This window comes from Nothobranchius furzeri, chromosome 10, assembly GCF_043380555.1.
Source record: "Nothobranchius furzeri strain GRZ-AD chromosome 10, NfurGRZ-RIMD1, whole genome shotgun sequence".
NCBI lineage: Eukaryota > Metazoa > Chordata > Actinopteri > Cyprinodontiformes > Nothobranchiidae > Nothobranchius > Nothobranchius furzeri.
In genome coordinates this window covers 35295363-35318761 of record NC_091750.1, presented here as the reverse complement: position 1 = coordinate 35318761, position 23399 = coordinate 35295363, and the positions used below count along the sequence as shown (strand labels likewise).

The window sequence follows — 23399 nt, the reverse complement described above, 5'->3', positions numbered from 1 at the left end:
GTCAGCTTTACATCAGATCAGTCTCTTGGGTCAGAGTGTTTCAGGTCAGATTCATGTCAGTCAGAACTAGCAGGAAGGTTTTAATGAGAGTCGGACAGAAAACTGCTGCGATGGTTTGTAAGAAAAGAAATGGTTGTTTTATTTACTTGAATATCAAACTTTTGAAGACTTGCTTATTTTTCTGAATCCATGTTCAGTTAGATTTTATGTAACTTTGTTTAACTTTGTGTTTTCAGACATATTGTTGATCACTTTGAAGCAGAGATGTTCTAAAAGGATTTGCTGATATGTATATATCTATATATACATGCATATATATAAATATATATGTAACGTGAGGAAATATGGGTTTTCTGTGCCAAAGGTTATACTTGGCCCGGCTGGGTCAAGAGCTGGGTCGCTGAGAACTTTCACCCACAGAGTGAGACCTTTGCAGACATGAAGTCTGCAAGAGTCTGCTGGAAACCATAACATCTGAACACCTGCAGTGCCAGAAGATGTGTTCTCATGGAAAAGCTAGTCATAACATAACAAAGTCTTAAACTTCCTTTCCTTTATTTTAAAATGTTAAATGATCAGTATTATCACTTTGCTCATTATAAATGTGTTTATTTTATTTTTTTTTTTTTTACCATGTCCTGTCTGGCTGTGAAGCAAGCAGAATTGATGTCTGAATGCTGGTGACAAGCCTTACAGATTTATTCTCAGGTGGAGCATCAAAGCGTTTGCTTTTAATGTCACGCCTGATACTTAAAACTTTATTGTTATTGTTGTTGAATGCTTTGTAATTCCGACCAGACACGGAGACAGAGGTGAAAGAGAAAGGAAAAGAAACACACACACACACACACTGGTGGGGGGCGCACTGACAGAAACGAGGCTGTCGAACGCAGACGCCACCAGCAGGTAAAATGAGTTAAGTGTCTTGCCCAAGGACAACAGCAGCAGTCTCTTGCCAGAGCTGGAATCTATCGCACCATTTTCTTTGTAAAAGCGCTTTCAGCATGGCATTACAGCCAACCAAAGTGCTGTACAAAATAAAACAAGAAAAGCATCAAATAGTCAAGTTATAAAATCAATTAAAAACTAATAAGACAAAGAACGAATCCAACCTGTAGACACTAATGAAGGCTGGGAGACATTTCAGCTGTTAGATTAAGGTGTTAAAAAGACGAACGCACAGTGAGGAGACACTTTTTGCTTTCAGTTCTGCTAAATGGACGCTTGAGGGTTCTAAAAGCAGCAGAAACGGAGCAGTCTCCCTTTAAAGCTGATTTTTATTGTGAAGCTTTAGATCATCTCAACATGAAGTCAGTAAGTCAACAGATACATTCGTTCTGACTTTTCTGCAGAACATTTCCTTACAGCTCATAAAAGACAAATGTTGTCAAACCAGTTCGCTGAGACAACATTTATGAAGTTTGAACGAATGTGTTACAACCACAGTTTGTTTATCGTTACGAGGTAATCAGACTTGTTCTCAACAATAAAATCACCTTTCTAGTTATCAACTTAATATAATTATTGATGTTATTGTATGATGGTAATCAAGCTGTTTAAAGAAGGATTTAATAGTTCATTACGGGTTTTAAAGAAAAGCCACATCATAAATAATCTCCGCTGAAGGATTTGGGCAGTTTTAGGATATTTATGCATTCATTTAGTCACATTCACATATTATGATCTCATTTATTTTTTATTACAATAAAATAAAATATTTTACTGCAAAACATTCATGCAATTTTCAGCTTAACAGGAAAATCTGATTGTAAAACAGGCAACAATGTTCGGCGTTAAAACTGGTCTGACTGGTGACACGATGCTGTAATGAAAGAGAAGGAAAGTCAAACGTTGTTGAACAGAACTGAGACGCCATTACCGAGTGAGGGATCGCTGCTGGAGAACAGAAATGTGAGAGGATTTTAGGAGGAGGTGAAGAGACTAAAACCTGCATTTTGTTTTTGGAAGATTTATTTTGAAAATGGCTGAAAAAACTCTGGTTCGAGATTATCTGAGCTGCTTCGTTTGTTCAGAGACTTTCAGAGATCCTGTGTCTCTGAGCTGCTACCACAGCTTCTGTTCAAGCTGCTTGCAGAAGTTCTGGAAACAAGCTAACAACAGAAACTGTCCTGTTTGTAAAAGAAGATCTTCTAAGGACGCCCTGATATTGAATTTTGGACTGAAGCAACTTGCTGACTCTTTTGCTGAGAGGCAGAAATCTGGATCATCTGAGACAGAAAAAGGAGAGAAGACGTTGCAGGTGGTGTGCAGCAAACATCAGGAAGAGCCTAAACTGTTCTGTGAAGACGAGCAGAGAGCTGTGTGTCCTGTCTGTGACTTTTCTCTCCACCAGAGTCACAAAGTGGTTCCTGTAGAACAAGCAGTCCGTGAGCTGAAGGAGCAGCTGGAATCGGACTTAAAGTCTCTGCAGGACAAGAGGAACAAATACAAACAAGTGGAGGAAACATACGATGATGTGATTCAACACTCCAAGAAGCAGCTGGTGTCCACAGAGAGACAGATCAGAGCAGAGTTCAACAAGCTCCACCAGTTCCTGAAAGAGGAAGAGGAGTCCAGACTGGCAGCTCTGAGGGAGGAAGAGGAGCAGAAGGAGAAGACTATCAGCAGAGAGATGAAGAGGATTCAGGAGCAGATCTCCTCTCTGTCAGACAGCATCTCTGCTGTTGAAGACCAGCTGCAGAAAGACAACGTGGCGTTCCTCAGCAGCTATAAAGACACTCGGACCAGAACCAGAACCCAGAGCTCAGTGTCAGATCCACAGCTGGTCTCAGGAGCTCTGATAGATGTGGCCAAACACCTGGGCAACCTGTCCTTCAGAGTCTGGGAGAAGATGAAGGACAAGGTCCACTTCAGTCCTGTCGTCCTGGACCCAAACACTGCCCACCCCGGGCTCTATGTGTCTGATGATCTGACCCGTGTGAGACGTGGAGACACAGAGCAGCAGCTTCCTGATAATCCAGAGAGAAACACTAAGTATTATGATGTTCGTGGTTCTGAGGGCTTCAGCTCAGGGAAACACAGCTGGGAGGTGGAGGTGGGAGATCTTCCTGTCTGGATTATTGGTTTAGTTAAAGAGTCAGCTGAGAAGGAGGCAGATGTTGATGAATCTCCAGAAAATGACTACTGGTGTTTATGGCATGGTGATGGAAAATACATCAGTTGTTCTGGTCAGACTGTCTCAGAGAAGAAGAGTCTCCAGAAGATCAGAGTCCATCTGGACTATGAAGGGGAGGTGTCCTTCTACGACTCTGAAGACATGTCTCACATCTGCACTCACAAAGAAACTTTCACTGAGAAAGTTTTCCCTTACTTTGGTGTTGGAAAGGCTGGAGATGCTAAAACCTCTGAGATCAAAATCTGTAAAAACTGACATGATGCTGGCTGGTTTAGTCATTTATTGATATTTTAAATTACTGAAACGTTACATTTGTTTTAAAATCACACACTCAAAGTGATGGGAAAAACTTTTGGTGATATTTCTGCTGCAAAGATTTTTTAAGGTGAACTTTTTTTGTTAAATTTGGAAACTAAATTTTTTTTTCATTCAGGGTAAGTTTTAGTGTTTGCATAGAAACTTTATTGCAAAAACTGGTTTTGTGGAATTTAAATGTAAGAACAAAAACATGACATCAGTCTGGATTAAATGCTGTTTCTGGTTTATTTTCTTTAAATTACATTCATTAATAATCTTATAATTGGTAAATCCAAATTATAAAATGGAGATGAATGTCTTTAAACTTTTATTTTTAACTTTTGTATTGATTTTGCTCATTTTGGTTTGTAAATTTGTAAAACAGATTTTTGTTTTGTTTGAGATTAACTGAAACATTAAATTTTGAGCTTTCAACATCTTTTGTGGTTTTTAACAGCTAACATAGATGTATAGCTAATTTTCATTGTTGAATCAACTAAAAAACAAAAAAAAAACTGAGATCTAGGTTTTGTTCTTCTTTTAGCTTTATGTATTTATTTATTTTAATATCAGTATCATTCTGAGGTATTAAAACCAGTTTGATTTAAACAAATGTTCTCCTCCACATCAGAGTTCAGTGTTACTTGTCTCTTGAGGGATGAAGCTGTCCCACATTCCTGTTTCTGACTCATTGCACCAAATATCAGGAAATCCAACAACACTGGAAGAGTCCGGCCTTCATTCACAGCAAACTGGATCCAGTTTACGGCTCGACTCTGGTCACTGAGAATCTACAAAACTCCTGCAGAGGAGGATCATAAAACTCAGACCTACAGTTGGTCAGCAAAATAAGAGAAATTGAATAAGCAGAAGACCAACAATGCTTTTACTTTGAAAGGATAGGCGGAAGTTGTGCGTTATCAGCGGCGGTAACTTTGAAATGTGAGATAAACAACGGTCTGAGATATCTGTGGGTGTTTTTTATGGCACCGTTTACTTAAAAATAACGTAGTTCTCTTAAACACCTTTTTAATTTATACGTAATAGTGACTACATTGATATAATCTCCATAGATAATACACGATTAATGCGCTAGCTACTCCTCGCTAACTAGCTAGCGACGTAAGTAGCGACCTAACTAGCTTGCTAGCAAAGGAGGACAGGATGTTGTTTGTCCTAGAGTAATTAAGTTGTGTTTTTCACTTTCTGCAGAATTATTTTTCGTCTTTTACTCCATAATTGTCCCATGTGTCCGTCTGAGTTATTTAAACTGCTTCACAGCAGAAAAAACCCTAGAAAGTTTGAATAGCTATAGCTCTAAATTCGTGTTGTAGATGTGTGTGCACGCGCGCATGTGTGTTTACTGGTTATTTAAAGTTGTATGCTCACAGTTGGAGGCAAAACTCAATATAATAAAGTGAAAGTGAGATATAAACTATGTTGTTCTGCTAGGTCTCTTGTACGAAGGAACAAACGCAGCTAACTGCACTGTTATGGAACGTGATGGACAACTCCGCAGCTAAAAAAAGCCATTTACCGCGTCAGACCTGGATAGACCAGAATGGCTGGCCCACAACTTCATCAGAACGAGTCATCATCAACCCACACTCCAGCTCTCAGCATCTCAGCCAGCGTTCGTTGTGTGATCAGACACCGTTTTACAGCCACCCGCAGGCTTCTGGTCAGAGCTGTCTAAGCAGCCTTAACATGTCTTCAGTAGACAGCAATCAGAACGCTGTTCTGTTTAAGACTTCTCACCTGAACACATTGTCATCCAGCTCAATTTTGTATAGCACGGATGATCCTGGTGCTTCACACCAGATGTCCTTTGCTCAGCAAGCCCCTCACACATCATCGATGCAGGTAGCAACACGTCAAGGAAAAACTATACCCCCGCCATCGCTTCCTCAACCAAACCACGGAATTCAGCCTTTTACGTCCCAGAATCCAGCACCTCTGTCCCCCAACAACTTTTTGGAAACATTTCACACCCAGTTGCTCAGTCAGGGTTTGCCAAACAGACTCCCTGACCAATCCTTCAACATGTCCTCAGGTGAGCAGAGTGGAAATATGTCCCAGGCTACGTTTGGAGTTGGTGGTGCTGATGTTGAAGCTTCTAACAGCTATGAGTCATCTACATCCCAGAAGCAGCCTCGGTGGATTCCTTCATCTCTTCGTAAAGGTACGGCGTATGTTAGGGCTGGGCAATAAATTGAAAATGTATCGTTATCGAAATTTCTGACTCTTATCAAGGTAATTTTTCCCATGTCAATAAACTTGATAGTAAAAAAATTGAAAAGTTGTGTGTAGGTTGGCAACATTCATGTCCCTTTAAGAAGCTGTACCACCTTGAGTCACGTAAAAATGTGACAGCCCCATCTAGTGGACAACTTTTGTTTCTGTGCATACCTGTAGTTATGGGCCATTCCCATCTGTACCGGGTCGGCCCGGGCCGGGTAGCCCCAGTCGGCCCCAGCCTGGCCCGGTTGATTCCACACATCCTTGCCTTAAGCCCATGTGGGCTGATTCTACCCACCAATCAGAGGCTTGCTCTAATGGAAGGTGTGAATTTGCTGTCAGCAGTGGGTGTGTTGGCCCTGGTCGGCCTGAAGCAGACCCCCTCGAGAAGAGGGCTGAGAATGAGCCTTGGTTGGTCCGGAAAAATACCAGGCCACCCAGATATGTAAACAACCTACGCTACCCGGCCCGGGCCGACCCGGTACAGATGGGAATGGCCCATTAGTCTACTTCTCTATGATATTGATTTTAGACCATATCGCCCAGCCCTAGTGTATGTTTATAGTTTACACAAAATATATAAAGTCTAAATTCATTTTTTTTACCTTGTCTTTTGTTTTAGGAGCTTCAGTTCAATCTGCCTCATATTCAGATGTCCATGTCGATAAACAGCAGAAGAAAGATGTGTCTTCAGTGGTAAGATTATGGCCCTCTACTATGTTGAATCAATTCCACAGTTTTCATTGGTACACTCAATCCAATTGTGTTTCACACATTTGTATTTTACCGGAATGTTTCATCTATCTTGTAATTTCCATTTTGTATTTTGTAATTTGTATTTTGTAATTTGAATTTCTTTTATTGTTGATTTATTCAATATAATTACATACAACTGTACCATGTTCAGCGCTTTAGGCTTCCTGACAGGGTTGCGGAAGGCGCTTTATAAATAAAGCTTTGATTGATTTGATTGATTGAAGATTAACAGTAAACCGCAAATGTTGGCAGCTATTTTAAAATTTACATGATGTGAAAATTTCAGGTGAAATTAGCAAACTTTGAAGCATCCCTGAAAATGTTAACCTGGGTATTTCAGAGTAATGCCTTCAGTTTTGTTTGATTTCAGGCTGATATTGAAAAACATCGTTTAACAATTTTAAAACAGCGTGCACAGCTGCTACAACAACTAGAGGGCCTAAATGTACTAGTAAGTGTTCCATGTTTTTTTCCTCTAATAACATTTTTATATTAAGTGTAATTTTTCACATCTTCTGCCTGTTCATTTTATTCTCACCCCATGTAGCTGGAATCGCTGCCTCAGAGTAAATGCAATAATGAGCAGCTGTCACACAAAACTGTTCAGGTAAGTCATTTATGGTGTAGTAATACATAGGTAACAGTGGTGCACAAAAAGGTGTTTTTAAAAAACAACATTCTTAAATATGGCTGCATTTTTCATTTTTTTTTTAGGACTTAGGCTCATGATACTCAAGACTTAGATCCACAAATTTCCCATAACTTTTGAGTATTGTTTAGTTTTTTTATTTCAGTCTCATATTTCAGCAAATAGTTCACCATCTTTGTCCTGTGACCAACAGGACAACCTGTCTGACAACCAAGAAGAGCCAGTGTCACCAGCAGAATCAGCGGTGGGTATTTTTAGTTATTTGTCATGCCTATCGGTGCATTTGCATGAATAATACACAAATAAGAATGCAAACTAGTATATTTTTATGAATTAAGACATGAAAATCCCTCATCTTTCAATGAAACTCACAGTTTTTAATCCAAAATGGGTTATCTACATTATTTTTGTGGATGTCCAATGAGAGGGGGTGATGGGTTTATATTAAGAACTTTTATTATCAGACACACTGGTCCAGTATAAAATACATAAAAGAAAAATAAAGTAAAATGATCACAAAATACATGAAAGATAAAATCAAATAAATAAATGTTATGTGCAGTGAAAATTTAAAATGCATATAAAATGAAATCCAGTGCTTCCAATAAAAAGATGTATATCTAGTGTCACTAAGCTTTGGTGAAACTAAAACCTTAACTAACTCATTGGTAGAAATGTTCAGCCTACACATAAGTTTGTTCATGAAATTTCTTACAGCTTATAATCCAGAGACACGTTGAATGGCAAACATATGATTCGCGCTGGTAAACCGTGGCAGTTGTAAAGAACTTTCATTAAATGCCACCATTAGCTTTCTCATTTTCCCTTCTTAAATGGCACCATAAACTGTCCGTGTAGAGAGGAGTACAATAGGCTCTAAAAAGTTCAGTCTTAACATCATCTGTACACATGTAGATCTCTCTCACCAGCATATGACCTTGAGCCTCCATTTTGCAGCATTGGTGCTCTATTTCATCATCATCACATAAATTATGCAGGGAGGGTTTCACAGATTAACCAGTTTCACTATAAACCACTGGAGGAAATATTCTAGAGGACTTTCTTTGGTTTTCCCAACACCACCATCAACATATAAAGAAGATGAACGTACCCCGCTCATTGCTTTCTGTGGGGTAGGTTTGATGCCAATTGGGAGGTTCCCACCACCGTCATTTTAGCTGTGTCAAACGTCTCATTCATTAATTTCATGTATTCATTTAGAGAGCACCTTTCACAAACCTTAGGAGAAGCCCAAGGTGCTGAGCACAACAATAAACAGGCAATAGCATCAATAAAAAATAAAAACAGAATAAACAGATGGGAACAATAGTTAAATCGAGACTAAATTGCAGACCCCAGTGGTGAAAATGCCTGGACACAAGTAGTTGTCACCCTTTTCACACCCTCCCGAGTTTGTAGGTATGTTTTCCAGACGACATGTTTCAGCTACTTTCAAAGATGCTGAAATAGGATTGAGGTCAGGACTCAAAGAAGGCCACTTTAGAATAGTCCAGTGTTTTCCTCTTAGCCATTCTTGGGTGTTTTTAGCTGTGTTTTAGGTCATTGTCCTGTTGCAAGACCCATGACCTGCAACTGAGACCAAGCTTTCTGACACTGGCCACTACATGTCTCTCCAGAATTCCTTGATAGCCTTGAGATTTTATTGTACCCCGCAACGATTCAAGACCCCCTGTGCCAGATGAAGCAAAGCAGCCCCAGAACATAACAGAGCCCCCTCCATGTTTAACAGTAGGGACAGCGTTCTTTTCTTGATATGCTTCATTATTCTATTTGTGAACATAGAGCTGATGTGCCTTGGCATAAAGTTCAATTTTTGTCTCGTGCGTCCACAGGACATTCTCCCAGAAGCTTTGTAGCTTGTCAACATGTAGTTTGGCACGTTCCAGTCTGGCTGTCTGATTCGTCTTCAACAATGGTGTCCTCTTTAGTCTTCTCCCATGTAGTCCACTTTGGCGGGCTGCCTATTGAGTATCGCTGTCTGATAGCCTTTTCCTGTAACGTGTTTGTCTATAATTTTCTTTCTCATTCCCTGAGACAACTTTCTTTTGCTTCCTCTGGTCCATGTTGAGTGTGGTACATACCATGTCACCAAACAACACTGTGACTACCTGGAGCCCTGTATATAGGCCCACTGACTGATTACAAGATTGTAGACACCTGTGATGCTAATTAGTGGAAACATCTTGAATTAGCATGTCCCTTTGGTCACATTATTTTCAGTCCTAGGGGTACCTTCATTTTGTCCAGGCCTGTTTCATGAGTTATTTATTTTATTATTTTTTATTATTTTGGTCAAGCATGGTTGAAAACCAATGTCTGATTTTCACTGGTAAGTTTCATAGAATTTAGATTTTTTATTGCTTTTGTCAAATTCAAGTTATTTCTGTGACCATTGTGTTTTTTTTTTCATTGACCGAAGGGAACCAACAAATGTGTCCACAGCTGCATGTGGACACGAGACCTTAGGAGGTTCAATTCTAATTCAGCCCACAGCTTCCTGCTAGTAATACTCTTATCAGCAGATATAAAATAAACATCCCAAATGTTTGTTGGAAGATATCATTCTTTATTCCATCCATCCATCCATTTTCATCCGCTTATCCGGAGTCAGGTCGCTCATAAGTTAAATAATCATAAATAATCATATGGTTGAATGAACCAGATGTTATACGAAATGTTTGAATAATCTGTGCCTAATTCAGTGAAGTAGAAATGATTATTGTCCTTACAATGATCCATTTACATCTTATGATCAGTACTGTTTGATTTAACAAGTTAATCATTATCTACACTCATACACAATGTTCATTAGATGTAAGTTAAGGTCACCTCACATAAAGTTTAAAGATTCTTTATCCACAGAATTAGAACACCTTGTATCTGGAAGGTGTGGTTTTCTCAGGGATGTTTGGTAAAGCCTACTGTACAAACATGTCAAATTCTTATTCGACAGAATCATAACAAGTGGATTATTGAAACTAGAGTGACTTCCCGATTTATTCAGTTTCGAGCGGAACTCCGAAGTGGCCAATTCGGAATCAGCCTCCTTGAAACATCTCTCTCTTTGACACACAGTAAAACCTGTTGGCACACTGCCAGCTGACACAGCCATACAGCTCCTTAAGACAGGGTATCCGCGGGTCCTTAAAAAGTCTTAAATTAGCTTTTCCAAATTTAAGGCCTTAAAAATCCTTAAAAATGACAAATAATCCTTAAATACAGTTTCCAAAGGTCTTAAATTTTCAAAGACCCAATAAACAAGATTATTTTATTTCTATGAAATTTTCATGAATTTCTAGTTAGTCTTCAGCATTTTTTGTGTATGATATTGGCATAAGCGGAACCGTACACACTCAGTTGGTGGTGAAAGGGGGCTATTTTTAGATGAGCGCATTAGCTAGTTAAACTAGTGGGAGCTTGCGCCATGGGGAAGTGCAAGTTTAATGGTAACTGGATGGCTAATCCCATGTTTGCGACGTGGTTGGCACCGGTTCCAGGCAATAGCTGGAAAATAAAGCTTACATTTAATCATTAAAATAGCTTAAATTTGGTCTAAGTGGCCTTAAAAAAGGTCTTAAAAAGTCTTAAATTTGGCTCCCTTAAACCTGCAGATACCCTGTAAGAGAACATCTGTTTTAGGCGCAACAAACCTTCATGCCTGTTGTGACCAGGAGACATCTCTGGTCACAACCGGACTGGTCGCACCGCGATCAATCTACGAACTTCGGTGCCTTGAGGTCCCCCGACTTCCTGACATTCCGGATCTGACCGGGGGTCTCTGATCAGTGTTTGTAGACACAATAGATTGCGCCTGATGTTGTTTTATTAATAAACAACTCTGTAGTTTATAGCAGGCCACAAATTCTTTTACACCCAGAATTCCCTATCTCTTTCAGATACGAAGGTTCTGATACACATCTACTTTACACCACACCACCTACACATCACATTCCATAACCGCATATACACTCCATCACATCTCATTATTCAAGCTTGTCATGTATTATCATTAGTTTAGAAAAGAATAAAATTCCATTTAACTATATACTTGACTGTCTGAATTACAGCGAAGTGTGTTTATGGTCCCTGAACAAGCAAAGAATCCCAAACTCTTCTGGTTAAACATTCAAAGTTCAACAGGTTGATATTTAATATTTATATGGAATCATCACGTCTTATTGGTCATAATTAAATATGCAGTCATTAACGCTATAAAGTGCGACGCTACAGCAATCATTTAAAAATAATTAAACGACATGTTAAAAAGCACAAGAATGCTGAAATTACATCTACTTACTAGAAGTTTTCTGTGTAAGAACCCCAGATCAACATCTCCCATCACCCCAGATCCTCTCTCTCTCTGTTGCCTTCCTCAGAGCTGAGGCCACCTTCATCACCCCTGACCCGTTTTCTTATCTAGTAGGAAATGTATGATACATTTGAATTAGGATGTTTAAAAAGGCAAGAAATTACTCCATGATTGCTAGATTTTAAATGTATTTTCCTTTACACATTTCAGGATCAGCAGGTAGAAAAAACTTATAGTGAATCAGAGGATGAGAATGGGTCTAATTATGGATCTACAAGTGATGGAAATGTTTCGGACTGTATGTGTGAGGACACCACTGACTCAGAGGATTGTCCTGCAGAGGAAAGCACCACTCAAACGAAGACGCAGAAGAAGCCCTCAGAAAGTGTGGTGGTGCCAATGACAACCCGGAAAAGAAAGCTTATCTTTGACACAAGGAATTACTGTTTATTCTGTTCAAAGCCTGTGCTCAAAATGTCAAGACATCTTACAAATGTCCACAGTGACAGAGCTGAAGTTGCTGTTGCGTTCCAGCGTCCGATGAACTCAAAAGAAAGGAAACAAGTATGGCAAAAGCTAACCAAGGAGGGAAACTTTGCTCACAACAAGTATGTTTTACAAACAGGAAAAGGACAGCTTGCTGTACAAGCAAGACCCACAAAGCTGCAAAAAGCAACAGATTACGTTCACTGTGTTTATTGCTTTGGAATTTTTGCTAAGAAAAACGTATGGAAGCACCTGAAAACTTGCAGTGAAAAACCAGAGAAAGCAAACGAAACAAAGGATAAAAGGTCACTGGTTACACAGTGCGCAATTCTGACTAAAAACTGTGAAAACCTGAGTGAGGGTTTTAAAAACGTCCTATGTGAGATGCAATATGACGACGTGACCGAAGCTGTCATAAAAGATCAGATTCTCTTGCAGTTTGGAGAGCAGATGTTTAGTGAGTACAGTGACGATGTAAAGAATCATCAGTACATAAGACAAAACCTTCGACTGGTAGCAAGACTTCTGCTGGAGGCTCAAAAATCGACTCCTATGCGGACTCTGGAGGATTTCTTTCAGCCCTCTAACTTTAAAAATGTGGTGTCTGCCGTGAAATCTGTGGCAGGGTATGACCCCGAAACGAAAACCTTCACCACGCCCTCACTGGCCTTTAAGGTTGGTTACAACCTACAAAAGATCTGCAGTGTTGTTGAGGGCACTGCAGTGAAAAATGGTGATGCCAAAGCAGAGGAGGCTTGCAAAATCTTTCAATCTTTGTATCAAAAGAAATGGAATAAACACATTTCTTCACGTGCTTTTAGAAATCTCAAGGAAACCAAAAAGAAAAACAAAGCTGATGCACCGTTTGTTGAAGATGTGAAACGCCTTCATGACCACATGGAGAAGGTTCATCGTGATGCTGAGGAGAAACTCAAAGAGAACGTTTGTAGTGAGAACTACCTTGCTCTGGCCAAGGTGGTACTGGCTCAGATCCTTGTTTTCAACAAGAGGAAAGCTAGAGAGGTCACCTCTATTTCACTAACGGCTTTCAGGTCTCGGAAAAAGTCTGATGTACCTGGTGACATAGACGTATCCGTCTCAGATCTGGAGAAAACCCTGTGTGGATTCTTTAGCAGGGTTGACATCAAAGGAAACTGTGGAAGAATGCTCCCTGTTTTACTAAAGCCTTCGTTTGAGTCAGCAATCGAACTTCTGATCAGCGTTCGAGAAGAATGTGGAGTTCCTAAGGACAACCCGTTTGTGTTCGGTATACCATCTCCCTTTCCCTCCTCCACCCTGAAAGGGTCGGTCTGCACACAGATATTTGTTAAAGAATGTGGAGCTGAAAAGCCAGCGGCTCTCGCGATACTCAAACTTCGGCAGCATTTTGCAACGATGCTGCCACGGATTTACCTGAAGGAAGATGAGTTCAGACAGATCTTTGGCCCTAAACGTCAGACCCAAGCAGTGCGTGGAGAAGCTGGAGTGGAGTGTTATGGTAACGGCTCTTCTAGTTTCACTGTTTTATGTGTAGAACAATGGTGATCAAATGCCAAGGTTCTAAGCACAGTTAGCTTGGTAATAATATCATGTCTGATGTAGTTTAAGATCATCAATTCACTCATTTTAGTCAAGTAAATGTAGAATAGAAACAAGGGCTTGCCTAAATGAAAAGCTTGCAAACCGGTTGGTGTATTACTCTGAATTACAAAATGAATGTTTATGATGATTTCAGAGGGACAGCAGCCTGATTCACACAAACGTAATGATGTTTTCAGTTCACTCTTTGGACCAGGACATCTCAATCATCAACAGGAAACAACGACAAGCAGCATCATTGCTGAATTTGAAAGGAAATATGGTAAAGGTAGTATTTTGTCTTGATAATCAGCAAGCTTTATAATTCTTGTTTTTGGCTGAGACTTCTCCCTTTAAACATAAGTCCTGGTGAATTTTAATCACTAGAATGATTAAAGATGTATTAAATAAATCATAATAGAAACAGATGTTTTTTTATGTTTGTATTTTTAAGTTTGATTTTGTTTTATTTGACCTATTTGCCCAGATTTGAGTTATTTATTTCGTCTAATGTCCTTCCTAACATCCCCGTTCAAACATATCTTTGTTTTTTAGAGACAAACAGAAATATTTGGTTATTTTGACAATCATTATAACGTAATTGTCCATATATCAGATGTAAAGGAAAAGAGTCAAAATCAATGTCCATAGCCATTGTAGATTTAGCATGACTGTTACAACTAAATTCTCATGAATGGATAGAAGCTGAAGCGTTTTTCTTCATGCCCTGAACTATTTAGCTTTTTAAGGATTTATGTATTTTCAAATCAGAGATATTTGGGGTTGCATGTCTTGGCAGTTGCTATTTTGTGGGTCTGAAGCTGAAATCTTTGGGAACCACTAACAACCTAGTTTCTCTTTTTTTACCTCACTCACAGTTTTGCAGTATAAATCCAAACCTAAATGGGATGAAGCAGAGGTCCAAGCTGTAGAAAAACACCTGATCAGGTTCATTCGAGAGCACAAGTTGCCCCAAAAAGGTGACTGTATTCGGTGCCTTGAAGCTGAGCCATGTGCACTGAGGAACCGCTCCTGGAAAGGTTTAAAGGACTACGTCAGAAACCGGATCACAGCTCTGCAGAGAGAAAGCGGCATTTTCATGAAGTCATTGAAAACCAGGGAGAAGCACAGACTGAAGAGACCACAGAAGAGTTCTGGTAAGATGACAAGTGTCAAATCAGATTTGCTCAATGAATCCATTTTCTAATGTAAGACGTGCAAGTGGCTGACACCAAAAGGTCTAACTGGCCATCGTCGTCGTCTTCCTCCGCTTATCCGGGTCCGGGTCCTCCCCGGCCACCTCCTCCGGCAGGACCCCAAGGCGTTCCCGGACCAGATTGGAGATGTAACCTCTCCAACGTGTCCTGGGTCGACCCGGGGGCCTCCTGCCGGCAGGAAATGCCCAAAACACCTCCCCAGGGAGGCGTCCAGGAGGCATCCTGACCAGATGCCCAAACCACCTCAACTGGCTCCTTTCGATCTGGAGGAGCAGCGGTTCTACTCCGAGTCCCTCCCAAATGTCCGAGCTCCTCACCCTATCTCTAAGGCTGAGCCCGGCCACCCTACAGAGGAAACTCATTTCGGCCGCTTGTATCCGCGATCTCGTTCTTTCGGTCATTACCCAAAGCTCATGACCATAGGTGAGGATTGGGACGTAGATCGACCGGTAAATCGAGAGCCTGGCTTTCTGGCTCAGCTCCCTCTTCCCCACGACAGATCGCCTCAGCATCCGCATCGGTCTAACTGGTCTTTTCTTTAACTCAGTGAGATCCCAGCCTTCAAACAAACTAGAAGCTGCTAGAGAGCGTCATGATGTGGTCCCCAGTTCAAATGTTGAACCAACCCAACGACCACATGGAGCAACAACTTACAGCAAAGCTTCTACTCCAAAGTCACCCAAACCAAAAACAAAAGGTAACTTTTTATTGATCATTAGAAGTCAACGTCTTTATTGTTTGTCATTTAAAACGTTGCTAAATGAAAATTGATCATGAAAAGATAAAAGTGAATATCTGTCAACTTCCTGTTGTTATGTTTTGCTTCTTGGTGGCAAAACTCCTCAATGAACCCTGATTTATGTCAATACTAGTCATTAGATATTACAATATGGCAGAAAAATGCAACAATCACCATTAAACATGATTTTAGAAAAATAAAGATGGACTACTGAATTAGAATTTTAAAAATATTGTCATATATAGTCATAAATAATGTCATATTGACCTAATTTATTCCCCCTACCCACACACACACACACACACACACAAAAAGCCAAACCTAAATGGGACGAAGCAGAGGTCGTAGCTATAGAAAAACACCTGACGAGTTTCATTCAAGAGCACAAGCTGCCTCAGAAAGACGACTGCATTTGGTGCATCGAGGCTGAGCCGCGTGCACATGGGAACCGTTGCTGGAAAGGTGTGAAGTACTATGTCAGAAATCGGATCACAGCTCAGCAGAGACAAAGTGGCTCTTCAAATACTTCAAAAAAAAGAAGCTTTGGGAAACCGAAGGAACCATGGCAGAGGGCTGGTAAATGCAAGATACGTGTTACACATCGAGGCAAATGGAGAGGCTTCAACTGTCGGATTAAGTTCACAACCAGCAAATCTTTGTGGTCAACAAAAGCACCTAGTAACTACAAACCAGACTGCTACTCCCAAGTCTGATGAGGCAAAAGGTCGTTATGTTTGATTTTGTTAATTGACTGATACAGACTCCTTTTACAATACTCCTTATATAAAAGTGATTTTTATGACATTTTATGATGGGATGTGATATTTGTGGTTGGATTTTAATGTCTGCGGTACACGTTTTATGAGGTAAGTGTTAGAGATCCATGTCTGGCCTTTAATGTTTTGTTTTGTTGTGTTCTTAATGAATTAATGAATTATCAATTTATTCAGTCAGTTATCTTAAGATAATGTACATTAACATGTCATACAATTAGATACAAATACCATTTCTCACTAACATATGCCTTGTTTTTATATGGTGTCTATTTGGTATATCATGACTGAATAGGTTTAGGCAGAAGCAATAGCTTATAGAATTGCCTAACCTACTTACAAAACAATTTTTTAATTTCCCGCAATGAACCAACAACCCAAATAAAAGTAAAACACAAATCCATCCATCAACATCAAATTAATACTCTTCAAAAATATTTTTACTGATAAGTTTTTTAAGAACTGAAAGAGAAGTTGCTAATTTTAATTCTATTTTAGCCTCATTCCAAAATTTTACTCCCATTACAGAGATACATCTCCTTTTCATGCCCTTTTTGGCTTTTTGTACAACAAACATACATACACCTCTTAAATCATATTTACTTTCCCTCTTTGCAAAGAACATTAGTATATTTTTTGGCAGAGCTGTTAATTTTACTCTAAACATAAATTGCATTATTTTATAATAATATAGATCTTCTAATTTCATAATCTGTGATTTTAAAAACAACGGGTCAGTATGAGCATAATAATTGCTCTTGTTCATAACTCGAATAGATTTCTTTTGTATAGTTTTTATTTCATGTATATATGTTTTAAAAGTTGAACCCCATATTTCTATACAATATGCCATGTATGGTCGTATTAGTGAACAGCATATTAGACGTAAGGCCTTATGGTTTAGTATGTCCTTCAGCTTATATAATAGACCCAAAGATTTGGCAATTTTTCCTTTTATGTAATTTAAATGATGCTTCCAGGATAAGTTAGTCAATCACAACACCAAGAAATTTTATTTCAGACACTCTTTCAATTTCAGTATCTGAAATTGTTAATTTAAAGTCCCCATTTTTTACCTTCTTATTTCCAAAAATCATAAATTTAGTCTTTTTTATATTCAGTGATAGTTTATTTACATCAAACCAAGATTTGAGGATATTTAACTCTTTTTCGGCCTTCTTTAAAAGTTCTTTTCTATCTTTACCTGAACAAACTAAATTTGTATCATCTGCAAACATTATAAATTTGAAAAAATCTGTCACGTTACATATGTCATTTATATATAAAGTAAATAATATAGGACCTATTACTGAACCTTGTGGAACTCCACAACTTATTTCTCTAAATCCAGATTTTATATCTTTAATTTGTACATACTGTTGTCTGTCTTGTAAGTAACTCTCTATCCAGGACTTCGCTATTCCTCGTAGGCCATAATTTTCCATCTTTTTCAATAATCTCCTGTGGTCAATGGTGTCAAAAGCCTTCTTTAAATCAACAAATATGCTAATAGAGAGTTCTTCGCTTTCACTTGCTTGGGCTATTTCTTCTACCATCTGCATTATCGCATAGGTAGTGGTTCTGTTTTTTCTAAATCCATATTGACTGTCACTTAATAATTTATTTTTAGTAATATATACGTCTAGCTGGTTCACAAATAATTTCTCGAGTATTTTTGAAAATTGTGGAATAATTGCTATTGGCCTATAGTTTTCCATAGAATGCTTATTTCCAGTTTTAAATGTTGGGATCACTTTTGTTATCTTCATAGTTTTAGGAAAATGACCTTTACGTAGTGATAGGTTATATATATATGTCAATGGTCTCACAATAGAGAATATAACTTCTTTTATAATTCCCATATCAATTTCATTTATATCTGTGGATTTTTTGTTTTTAAATTTTCTTACTGTATTCACAACGTCAGTCTCACTTATCTCATGTAGAAACATTGAGTTGATATTACTATTTATCAGATTATTAAATGTATCTGCATCAGGTGGGACTGCTATCTCATTTGCTAATGAGGGCCCGACGCTTACAAAAAATTTGTTAAATTCTTCCACTATATTTAGTAGATCATTTACTTTATGATTTGAACTATTTAGAAAGTAGTTTGGCCATTCCAAAGTTGTCATCCTTTTTTGAATTATATTATTTAATATTTTCCACGTCCTACGAGTATCGTTTCTGTTTTTTTCTAAAATTTCATCATAATATTGCTTCTTTCTGATCCTAATAGCTGTAGTTAATTTATTCTTATATTTTTTGTAATTGTCTTCATTTTCACTTGTCCTATGTTTGATGAAATTTTCATATAATACCATTTTCTTTTTACATGCCTTTAACAGACCTTCTGTCATCCACAGCTTTCTTTTATAATTTTTCTTTGTCTTATATTGTATAATAGGGCAATTTTTATTATATACCTCTAAGAATATTGACAGAAATGTATCATATGCTTGGTTTGTATCGTCTACATACACCTGATCCCAATTGTAATTCAAAAGTTCTGCTTTGAATGCCTCAATTCTTTCAGCTGTCTTCCATCTCAATTAATCCTAATTCTGTGGCTCTTTGTGGGAGCTATGATAAATGACCTGTATTTGATACAGCGCCTTCTAGAGTCCTGGAACCCCTCAAGGCACTTTACAAGACAATCAGTCATTCACACACACACATTCACACCCTGGCGGGGATGAGCTACATTGTAGCCACAGCTACCCTGGGGCACACTGACAGAGACGAGTTTGGCGAGCACAGGCGCCACCGGTCCCTCCGACCACCACCAGCAGGCAAGGTGGGTTAAGTCTTGCCCAAGGACACGACAACAGCGACAGACTGAGCGGGGCTCGAACCTGCAACCAATTGATTATGGGGCAATCACTTAACTCCTGTGCCACCGTCGCCCATGTAGGAATATGTTTCCCCACATAAGGGTGCCATCGTTCCTAATTTCTAGAGTTTTTTTTTTTTTTTCAAGGTAGTTGATCTTAGAACAAAACTTTATTCAATTCAATTCAATTGAAAAATACTTTATTAATCCCAGAGGGAAATTGATTGGCCTTAAACCCAAATTTGTGGAAGTCTTGCACACAAATCCAAGTAACTTTAGAATAAGAATCATCAGTCCTTGGGTTCTTCTTACCATGGTTAATTGTAGCCGTTCATCTGGTGTGGTTCCAGAATCTTGGAAACATGCTGTTGTTCAGCCACAACTTAAGAAGCCCAGTCTTGACCCCTCTACTGTGTCTAATTACAGGCCTATTTCAAAACTTCCATTCCTTTCAAAGGTTCTGGAAAAAGTGGTGTATTTGCAATTGACGGAGTTTTTGCATGCAATTGATATTTGTGAAAAATTCCAGTCAGGTTTTAAGAAGGCACATAGCACAGAGACTGCACTGCCCAGGGTCTTTTAGCTACTGACTGGTGATTTTGTGGTTCTGGTACAGTTGGATTTGTCTGCTGCCTTTGACACCGTGGATCACAGTCTCCTGATTTCATGGTTACAAGAGTCTGTTGGGATTAAAGGAGTTGCTTTGGACTGGTTTAAGTCCTATTTGGCTGAGAGGTCATTTTGTGTATCATTACGTGGCTTCATGTCATCTCGCTCGCCTCTCGTATGCGGGGTTCCTCAAGGATCGGTGCTGGGCCCGTTGTTTTTCTCTCTGTATTTGCTACCTCTGGGTTCTATTTTTACGAAACATGGATGTTCTTTTCATCTATATGCAGACGACACCCAGGTTTATATTCCCATTAAACGTGGCCTACCCAATTCTTTAGATCCTCTTCTAAACTGCCTCAATGAGGTTAAAACCTGGATGTCTGCAAATTTTTTACATTTTAATAATGACAAGACTGAGGTCATGTTTTTTAGTCCTAGTGTGTCCAGTGGGCCATGTTCTGCTGACCTTGGTCCACTGGCCCTATTTTTGAAACCTGTAGCGACCAGTCTGGGAGTCCGGCTTGACAGTGATCTGCTTCTGGAAAAGCAAATCAGTGCCGTCACCAAAGCCAGTTTTTATCAGTTAAGGAGGATCACCAAGGTTAAGCGTCTGCTCTCAAGTCATGACTTTGAGACGGTGATTCACGCGTTCGTTACATCACGCCTTGACTATTGCAACGCACTGTACCTTGGTCTTCCTCAGTCTCACCTCTCCCGTCTTCAAATGGTGCAAAATGCAGCAGCACGCCTATTGACGGGTTCGAGAAAGAGGGAGCACATCACCCCAATTTTAGCTTCGCTGCACTGGCTGCCTGTTGATTTTAGGGTCCAGTACAAGGTTCTTTTATTGGCTTTTAAAGCTGTACACGGCCTTGCTCCGCAGTATCTGTGTGAACTTTTAGTTGCTCACTTCCCGTCTCAGTCACTGAGGTCAGCCGACCAGTTTCTCCTGGAGGTGCCGAGAACGAAGAGAAAGCTCAGGGGTGACGGAGCTTTCTCAGTAGCAGCTCCAAGGTTGTGGAATGCTCTCCCAATCCAGATTAGGATGGTTTCGTCACTGTCGGGTTTTAAATCCCTTTTAAAGACTCATCTGTTCTCAGTTGCTTTTCATTCAGTTTGAGAATGCATCTGTTTTTAGTAGCTTTTATGTCAGTTTGATATGTTTGTTTTTAGCATGTTTTTACTTTGTGATGAACTTTTTATCTTATTTTTAGAATTTTTAGGGAACTTCTGTTGTTTTTGGCTTGTTAAGCACTTTGGTCAGCTTTTATGCTGTTGTAAAGTGCTTTATAAATAAAGTTGACTTGACTTATCTTATCAAACCAACGGAATTCAGGATTTGATAAATGAGTGGGCCGTTGTATTTTATTGTTTGATAACATTTTATATTGATCTTATTTATTTTTCACTCCTGCAGGCTTGAATCAGAAAGTTAAACATAAATGGGATGAAGAAGAGATCCGTGCTGTAGAGGAACATCTGATGCATTTCATTAGAACGCAGAAGGTTCCTCAGAAGGATGACTGTGTTCTGTGTCTGGAGGCTGAGCCAGATGCTCTGAGAAACCGTTCCTGGAAAGGCATAAAGGACTATGTCAGAAACAGGATTACAACACTGCAACGACAAAGTGGATCCTCAACGAATTCAGCAAAATATTACACATTACAAACAGCAAAAACTACTGCAGATTTCTGGACTTTACCAGCAGCTGCTGATTTATTTTAGCGTTCATAGGACAAAGTTTCTCTCTACTGACCTCCTATGTTTTTATATTTGTGTTCGTGTTCATCATTGTTTTCCTTTAGGTGTTGTCACTGCGTTGCACATATGTTCTCAGTTCTGGAAGAGAAGTTCATTCCAGTTTTTGTGGTCAGCGATTTGCAGATCTTAGCTTTGATATGTTTTACTGATTTTATTTTATTAACACTGCTCAAATAAGGTTTTAATCAATGATTTTCAGTTTCAAGCTTTAATTTTTACTTTTATGTACCTTACTTTGTAGAGCTGTACTTTTTATAGAGTTGATACTTTTATTGTGAAAATAAGAAGTGTCATGTTAGCTTAGAGAAGCAAATAGGATGATCATGGGTATGCTCTCTCTGTGTGAACAATTGGCTAAAAATTAAATGTATGTAAAGTTCTTGAAGCTTGTTTTATAAATTTTTTGCATCTTTGTGTTAAAAGCTCTTCATTTTTGAGATATTTCACGCTTTAGCGAGCTAAAGCTAACGCAGCCAGCTAACGTCCTCGACCAAGAACCAGCTGAATCAGTGGTGGGTGTTTTTTGTTATCCAACATGCTTGTCAGTCCACTTTCATGATGAATAAACAAGTCAGAGTTGGGTTAGGATGTTTGAATAGGCAAGAAAAAACACCAGGATTTAAAATTAATTTTCTTTTACGCATTTCAGGATCAGCAAGTAGAAAAAAGTTAGTGAATCAGAGGATGAGAATGAATCTAATAGTTCGAGGACACCACTGGCTCGGAGGATTGCCCTGCAGAGGAAAGCACCACTCAACGGAGACACAGAAGAAGCCCTCAGAAACTGGTTGTGCCAATCTCACACCACAAAGGAAAATTAGATATTTTTAAAGTTTATTTCTATTTTTTTGATGATTATAACTGAAAACTAATGAAAATCCCAAAATCTGTATTGCAAAAAAGCATTTTGAGAAATGTTGGCCAATAGAAAAGGATGAAAAGTATGATCGACCTGGATTACTGCAGCAATGTGGCGTGGCATGGAGTCCATCAATCTGTGGCACTGCTCAGGTGTTATGAGAGCCCATGCTGCTCTGATAGTGGCCTCCAGCTCTTCTGGATTGTTGGGTCTGATCTTCCTCTTCACAACACCCCATAGATTTTCTATGGGGTTCAAGTCAGGCGAGTTTACTGGTAATCTATGGGGTTCAAGTCAGGCGAGTTTACTGGTCAATCAAGAACGGATACCATGGTCCCTAAACCCGATACTGGTAGCTTTGGCACTGTGAAGGTGTCCAGTCATTTTTCAAAGTGAATACGTCTGTGCGAGGCGGTTTATAAAGCACAGACTCCAGCTGAATCTCCCCCACATTTTTGAATGGGTTTTGTTTCACAATCCTCTCCAGGGTGCAGTTATCCCTGTTTGTACACTTTTACACCACATCTTTTTTCCTTCACCTCTCAGTTTATGTGCTTGGACACAGAACTCTGTGAACAGCCAGCCTCTTTAGTAATGATCTTTGTGTCTTGCCCTTCTTGTGCAAGGTGTCAACGGTCACCTTTTGGACAAGTGTGAAGTCAGCAGTCTTCTGCATAATTGTGTAGCTTACAGAACTAGACCGAGAGATCATGTAAAGGCTTTTGCAGGTGTCCATCCATTTTCATCCGCTTACCCGGAGTCGGGTCGCGGGGGCAGTAGGCTAAGGCGAGAGGCCCAGACTTCCCTCTCCCCAGCACTTGGGCCAGCTCCTCCGGGGGAATCCCAAGGCATTCCCTGGCCAGGTGAGAGACATAGTCCCTCCACCGTTTCCTGGGTCTACCTTTAGGTCTCCTCCCGGTTGGACGTGCCCAGAAAACCTCACCAGGAGGCATCCTGACTAGATGCCAGAGCCACCTCAACTGGCTCCTCTCGATGTGGAGGAGCAGCGGGTCTACTCCGAGCCCCTCCCAGATGACCGAGCTTCTCACCCTGTCTCTAAGGGAGGGCCCAGCCACTCTTCGGAGAAAACTCATTCCGGCCGCTTGTATCCGCGATCTCGTTCTTTCGGTCACTA

General features: G+C 39.6%; 2 protein-coding genes across 5 annotated transcripts; both read left to right on the top strand.

Annotated features, from left to right (window-relative positions):
- The first annotated feature begins 1867 nt into the window (after window positions 1-1867).
- On the top strand, window positions 1868-3518 carry LOC107386220 (nuclear factor 7, ovary). Its single transcript, XM_015960471.3, has one exon. It carries the CDS (start codon window positions 1982-1984, stop codon window positions 3389-3391), a length of 1410 nt encoding a protein of 469 aa, XP_015815957.3. The 5' UTR covers window positions 1868-1981; the 3' UTR covers window positions 3392-3518.
- An 811-nt stretch (window positions 3519-4329) lies between these two features.
- On the top strand, window positions 4330-21790 carry LOC107386223 (uncharacterized). Of its 4 annotated transcripts, none has more exons than XM_070555568.1 (11): window positions 4330-4375; window positions 4886-5615; window positions 6294-6367; window positions 6798-6878; window positions 6975-7034; window positions 7270-7320; window positions 11617-13390; window positions 13628-13753; window positions 14349-14627; window positions 15235-15384; window positions 21062-21790. In XM_070555568.1, the coding sequence occupies exons 2-11, from the start codon at window positions 4937-4939 to the stop codon at window positions 21367-21369; spliced, it is 3582 nt and encodes a 1193-aa protein (XP_070411669.1). In that variant the 5' UTR covers window positions 4330-4375; window positions 4886-4936; the 3' UTR covers window positions 21370-21790. The 4 variants fall into 4 exon arrangements, with proteins under 4 accessions (XP_070411669.1, XP_070411668.1, XP_070411671.1 ...); XM_070555567.1 differs by having other exon boundaries at window positions 4330-4403; XM_070555570.1 differs by lacking the exon at window positions 4330-4375 and adding an exon at window positions 4423-4555.
- Window positions 21791-23399: the final 1609 nt, after the last annotated feature.